The sequence below is a fragment of the Durio zibethinus genome, chromosome 25 (genome assembly GCF_047325235.1).
Source record: "Durio zibethinus cultivar Kanyao isolate XHJ-2024 chromosome 25, ASM4732523v1, whole genome shotgun sequence".
NCBI classification, from domain to species: domain Eukaryota; kingdom Viridiplantae; phylum Streptophyta; class Magnoliopsida; order Malvales; family Malvaceae; genus Durio; species Durio zibethinus.
Genome location: NC_143186.1, coordinates 9888090 through 9895039, shown reverse-complemented (window position 1 = coordinate 9895039; position 6950 = coordinate 9888090). Strand labels below are relative to the sequence as shown.

General features: G+C 35.2%; 1 protein-coding gene across 1 annotated transcript; it reads left to right on the top strand.

Annotated features, from left to right (window-relative positions):
- The first annotated feature begins 2170 nt into the window (after positions 1 to 2170).
- Positions 2171 to 6012, top strand: LOC111276024 (elongation factor 2). The gene is made up of 4 exons (XM_089754779.1): positions 2171 to 2242; positions 2573 to 2612; positions 2722 to 2809; positions 3326 to 6012. Exons 2-4 carry the CDS (start codon positions 2610 to 2612, stop codon positions 5764 to 5766), a joined length of 2532 nt encoding a protein of 843 aa, XP_089610905.1. The 5' UTR covers positions 2171 to 2242; positions 2573 to 2609; the 3' UTR covers positions 5767 to 6012.
- Positions 6013 to 6950: the final 938 nt, after the last annotated feature.

Below are 6950 nucleotides of genomic sequence, written 5' to 3'. Positions count from 1 at the left end.
TAGAAAATGAAAATGAAAAAAGATAAAATTAGAAAAAAAAAAGTATTTTCATTGTTTTCAATGACAACAATTGGAGGAGATAGAGAATGTGAAAACACAAGCCTTAAATCTTTTTTCCTTTTTGTGACGTAAAAGACTTAAGTTCAAGTTGCTTGTTTTACAAAAGTTTTTTTTTTTTTGTCACTGTTTCTCTTTCTTTCTCTTTCTTCTCACTTTCCTCTCTGATCTTCCCTTTTCTTTTATCTTATTTCCCTTTATTGTTAATGCTTGCTAGCTTCCTTCTTCTATTATACTACATGGGACTTAAGTTTTTTTTTTTTTTGTCTCCATTTCTCTTTCTTTCTCTTTCTTTTCACTTTCTTCAAGTTCAAGTTGCTTACTCTACAAAAGTTTTTTTTTTTTTGTCTTTGTTTTTTTTTTTTCTCTTTCTTCTCACTTTCCTATATGATCTTCATTTCTCCCATCTCTTATTTTCTCTGCTTGTTAATGCTTGCTAGCTTATTTCTCATATTGCACCACATGCAACTTTAATTTTTTTTTTTTATTGCCATTTCTCTTTCCTTCTCTTTCTTCTTGCTTTCCTCTCTGATATTCCTTTCTCCCTTCTCTTATTTTCCCTCTTTGATGCTTGCTAGCTCATTTCTCCTATGACACCACATGCGACTTAAGTTTTCATTTATATTAAAAGATCGAATAACAACATCATCCAAAATCTATGACTTCCCCAAGAATCAACAAACAATACTCTAATTATCAAGATATATGTAGACACAATCTCATTTACTACCCCCAAGTCCTCACCAAAAAGATAGCACAGAGAAGATGCACCTTAAAAAGCAGCATGAACTTTGGTGAAAGGTCAATTCATAATGAAACTAGCAAAAATGCCTATGAGAATGCTTTGATTAAGGCTGTTTTAATGAAAATGATTTTGAGGGTTTTAAATTCAATAACATATACCAAACACATTTTCACAATTGTCATTTTTGAAAACAATTTTTCATTTTTGTGAACCAAACATATTTTTTAAAATTTGGAAAATAAAAAATGAAAATTATTTTTAAAAATTAAAATAAAAGATAAAATTAGAAAATATTTTTATTAAGCAAACACTACCTTAACTTTTCCATATTTTCAAAATATCCTTCACAAAATTTTTTATTTTTTTATTTTTACAATGATGAGTTGGACAATAAAATTAAAGCTGGGGATTGTTTTTATTATATGTATAGATTATGGGTTATTACATCTTTTTATTTTAAATCAAATAAAGATAAAAATAATCAAATGTTTAACAACCATAGATTGTTTATAAGGTATTGTCTTTTTGTTATCATAAGTTCAATTTTGCATGGTTCATTAATATTGTTAGCATATTTTTTTCTTATTACATATAGGAATAAATTAAAAGAAGTGAAATGTGTAAAATTAGAAGGGATAATACATTAAATAATCCTTAAAATATTGTATTTTCCTAATGTGGTATTTAAATTTAAAAAAATTTTAAATTGATACTTAAACTTCATTTATATTTATTACATTACCACAATTATTAACATCGTTAAAATAAATATTGATGTGATAGTCAATGTTGATATAGATTATACGTAACTATCATGTGACAGTAATGCAAATGATATTTTTAAATTTGAATTCAATTTATTCATATTTATTTATTTAAATTATAAATATTATTATATTAACATTTTAAAATATATTAAAATAAAAATAAACAATAATTATTTATTATTAATAAAATAATATCACAACTTAAATTTAATTTAAAAAATTCTATCTCTTACCACCCAAATCAAATCAAGCAAGGATTCAACAGCTAACTCTATTCATAAAAAGAAAAATTTTTTTTTACGTTCACGATGGAATTACCCTTATATTAGAAACTTGCCATGGAAGACCTATAATTCTATATAAAAAAAAATCAACCATGACAAAAAGAAATAATTAAAAGAATTTAAAAAATCTAAAAGAAGAAAATTTTTTAAAATAATATAGTTTTAGAAACCAAGTAGAAAAGCCCAAAGCCCAAGCCCAAGTCCAAACAGTAAAAAGAGAAAAACCCTAGCTGGTGTACCTCACACTCGCACTCTCAAACGCACTTCGTTGGCATCTCATAGAATATAAATACGACATATCCTCCTTTCTGTCCCTCAATTGAGAGAGAGAGTTCCTACAATCGTCATCTCTTTCTTTCTATCGCCGCCTCTCTCTCTTTCTCTCTAAGGTTTGATATGTCTCGATTTAGATCCTTATATGTATTCATTTCTTCTTGTTTTTAATCTTAGATCCTGAAATATTTTTTTCCTTTCTTTGATGTTATTGAAATGAATCTGTTTAGCAATGAATCCTGCAGTTAATTAGCTCTAGAGAAGTGTTAAGTGTTTTTTATTTTCTGGGTGTTGATCGTATATAGCTAATACGATTTCAGATTTTGAAATATTCATTTTTTTTCATTGGATGACTTCTGGGTTTTTGAGATTATGCTTGATTCGATGTTACTGTGTATGTATTCTATTTGGAAGATTAAGAATTTTGTTTTTTGTTTGCTGGGCAGGTTTTGATAGTTCGGGGTATTTTGAAAACAAGTAAAGATGGTGAGTTGATTGAATTTATTATGTTTTTTTTCGCTGATTTTTTGTTTAGTTTTCATATAAGTTTTTACTTTGACTTGTTTTGATGTGAGTTATGTTGAATATGTTACAGGTGAAGTTTACAGCTGATGAGCTTCGTGCTATTATGGACCGAAAACACAACATCCGTAATATGTCTGTTATTGCCCATGTGGATCATGGTATGCTTATTTGGTTCATGTTTGTTTATAACTTAACCTGATGTAAAAAGATCAAGCTTGTTTGAGTCAAATTTTACTTCTATAACGTTGTTTATGTGCATTTGTCATGGGTTTATTTATGAAATTTCATCTGTGTTAGATTTTTGAAAAGATAGCAGTAGTAATATGAATATATAGCAATTACAATATGAAACTTCAACTGTGTTAGGTTTTTGTTTATCACTGAACCTGTTGTAAAAAGATCAAGCTTGTTTGAGTCAGTTTTTACTTCATAAAGTGTTTGTCCATTTGTCATGGTTTTGTTTATGAAATTTCATCTGTGTTTAGGTTTTTGAAAAGATAGCAATAGCAATATGAATATGTAGCCTGTATGAAAGTTATGCTAAATTAGTAGCAATTTGAGAGCCAGTTTTGTTTGTTAGTGTAGAAGCTCTACATTTCATGACGATTGACAAGTGTTAATACAAGCTATTGTGCTTTTGTAAAGTGTTCTGATTTAGTCCTTGTAATATGCAGGGAAATCAACTCTTACTGATTCTCTTGTGGCTGCTGCTGGTATCATCGCACAAGAAGTTGCTGGTGATGTTCGAATGACAGATACCCGCGCGGACGAGGCTGAGCGTGGTATCACAATCAAGTCTACTGGTATCTCTCTGTATTATGAAATGACTGATGAGTCTTTGAAGAACTACAAAGGAGAGAGACATGGGAATGAGTACCTAATCAACCTTATTGACTCCCCTGGGCATGTTGACTTTTCATCTGAGGTCACAGCTGCTCTTCGTATTACTGATGGTGCCCTTGTGGTTGTTGACTGTGTTGAAGGTGTTTGTGTGCAAACAGAGACTGTCCTCCGTCAGGCTCTTGGAGAAAGGATCAGACCTGTCTTGACTGTTAATAAGATGGACAGGTGCTTCCTTGAGCTCCAGGTAGATGGAGAGGAGGCTTACCAGACATTCCAGAGGGTGATTGAAAATGCTAATGTCATCATGGCCACCTATGAAGATCCTCTTCTTGGTGATGTTCAAGTATATCCCGAGAAGGGAACAGTTGCGTTCTCTGCTGGTTTGCATGGTTGGGCCTTTACCTTGACAAACTTTGCTAAAATGTATGCCTCAAAGTTTGGAGTTGATGAAGCAAAAATGATGGAAAGGCTTTGGGGTGAGAACTTTTTTGATCCAGCTACCAAGAAGTGGACCACCAAGAACACTGGCTCTGCCACCTGCAAACGTGGATTTGTTCAATTCTGTTATGAACCCATCAAGCAGATCATCAACACTTGTATGAATGACCAGAAGGATAAGCTCTGGCCCATGTTGCAAAAACTTGGTGTCACCATGAAGTCTGAAGAGAAGGACTTGATGGGGAAGGCCCTAATGAAGCGTGTTATGCAGACTTGGCTTCCTGCAAGCAATGCGCTTCTGGAAATGATGATCTTTCATCTTCCCTCTCCTAGCAAGGCACAGAGGTATCGTGTTGAGAACTTGTATGAGGGTCCTCTTGATGATATCTATGCCAATGCTATCAGGAACTGTGATCCTGAGGGTCCTCTTATGCTCTATGTTTCAAAGATGATTCCTGCTTCTGATAAGGGTAGGTTCTTTGCATTTGGTCGTGTCTTTTCTGGCAAAGTCTCAACTGGTTTGAAGGTAAGGATCATGGGTCCAAACTACGTCCCTGGTGAGAAGAAAGACTTGTATGTTAAGAGTGTACAGAGAACTGTTATTTGGATGGGAAAGAAGCAGGAAACTGTTGAGGATGTGCCTTGTGGTAACACAGTTGCCTTGGTTGGTTTGGATCAGTTTATCACCAAGAATGCTACTTTGACTAATGAGAAGGAAGTTGATGCCCACCCAATTCGTGCCATGAAGTTCTCTGTCTCTCCTGTTGTTCGTGTTGCTGTTCAATGCAAGGTTGCATCTGATCTTCCCAAACTTGTTGAAGGGCTGAAGCGTTTGGCCAAGTCTGATCCTATGGTTGTCTGTACCATTGAAGAGTCAGGAGAGCACATTGTTGCTGGTGCTGGAGAACTCCACCTTGAGATCTGTCTAAAGGATTTACAAGAAGATTTTATGGGTGGTGCTGAGATCATTAAATCGGACCCTGTTGTGTCATTCCGTGAGACTGTCCTTGAGAGATCTTGCAGAACAGTGATGAGCAAGTCTCCTAACAAGCACAACCGTCTGTACATGGAAGCTCGTCCCCTGGAGGAAGGTCTTGCTGAGGCTATTGATGACGGGCGTATTGGTCCAAGAGATGATCCCAAGGTTCGTTCTAAGATCTTGGCTGAGGAGTATGGTTGGGACAAAGACCTTGCTAAGAAGATTTGGTGTTTTGGCCCTGAGACCACTGGTCCTAACATGGTCGTTGATATGTGTAAAGGAGTTCAGTACCTTAATGAAATTAAGGATTCTGTTGTTGCTGGGTTCCAGTGGGCATCAAAGGAAGGTGCAATGGCTGAAGAAAACATGAGGGGTATTTGCTTTGAAGTCTGTGACGTGGTTCTCCATGCTGATGCTATTCACAGAGGTGGTGGTCAGATCATTCCAACTGCTAGGAGGGTTTTCTATGCTTCGCAACTTACAGCCAAGCCAAGGCTTCTTGAGCCTGTTTACTTGGTGGAGATCCAAGCCCCTGAGCAGGCACTTGGTGGTATTTACAGTGTTCTTAACCAGAAGCGTGGACATGTCTTTGAGGAGATGCAGAGGCCTGGTACTCCACTTTACAACATCAAGGCTTACCTTCCTGTCATTGAGTCTTTTGGATTCTCTAGCACTCTGAGGGCTGCAACATCTGGACAGGCTTTCCCACAATGTGTGTTTGATCACTGGGATATGATGTCATCAGATCCATTGGAACCTGGTTCCCAGGCAGCAGGCCATGTTGCTGAGATCCGCAAGAGGAAGGGATTGAAGGAGCAGATGACCCCACTGTCTGAATACGAGGACAAGCTGTAAGCTAGAGAATTAATTGAGAGGGTATGATTGTGCGGCGTGTTTTCTGCCGCAAGTTTAGTTTTGTTTTGTCTCTTTATATTTTGTTACTAGTTGCTTCTTGGGTGAACCCATCTATCATGTAAGGTCTTTTTAGATGCTTTTTTACAATGGACTAGACAATTGTTCTATGGTGTTACATTTTTATGTTTTGATGTCGTGTATTCCAATCGACATTGATTGTGTTAAAGTTATATTCTTGACCTTCAATATGTCTGATTTATTTAGATTGCTGATTTTTTTACTGATGGAATATGTAGAATTGGCGTTTGCATCAGTCTTTAGAGGCTGGGGTCCTCAACCTTTCTTTTTTTTAATTGGTGCTGAGGGTCAGTGATTTTCTTACTCGAAATTCAGTGCCAAATGTTGTGTCTACTCATAATTGTAATGTAATTTGGTGGAAACAGGAAGCCTTTTTTTAAGTCCATACATTTTGTTATAGCAGCTTTCTTCTGTTATAACAAAATTCTTCTGTTCCTTCGATTATGCATTTTGTCATTTAGTCATCAAGAGAGAAAGAACAAAAATATAGGACTCGTTCAATTTTAGTTGTGCTCTGTTTTTTCATCGAAAGCACTGCGAAGGGCTTTGCGGCATCTGTTACCCTGAAAATAAAGAAGCATCTAATCTTATATCCATTCTTTCTGTGTGTGTGTGTGTGTGTGTGGTTTTTTTTTTTAAATCTTTTTTATCCTTGTCTGTTCCCATTGTATCTTTGAGCATGGGATATTTGCATCTGAACCATGCTTTTACAAATTCCTCCTATTCTTTCTGTTTGTCATGCTATATTATCAGCCTTCTACAATCAACTGAAGTGACATAGAAAACATGAATATTAGTATTATGTTATCAGGCTGAAACAAGTATATAAAACCTTGTATAAACTGTCGAAGATTATTAAGGACATTTGTCATGGCATGGACAGGAACCTTCGAATCAATTTGAAACTGGGTAGTTATCTTGGGACATTCTTTTACTAGTTAAAGTCTTTGAATCTACGAAATACAAAAATGATAAACCCTCTAGACTAAAGCTCATGTTGCTTGGTAGCCTCCTATCCTCGAGGAATAATCCTTTTTAACTGAGACTCCAGAGCACCATCTTTATCTCTTTGACATCTGCTTCATTTCCAAATATGTACTTACTTA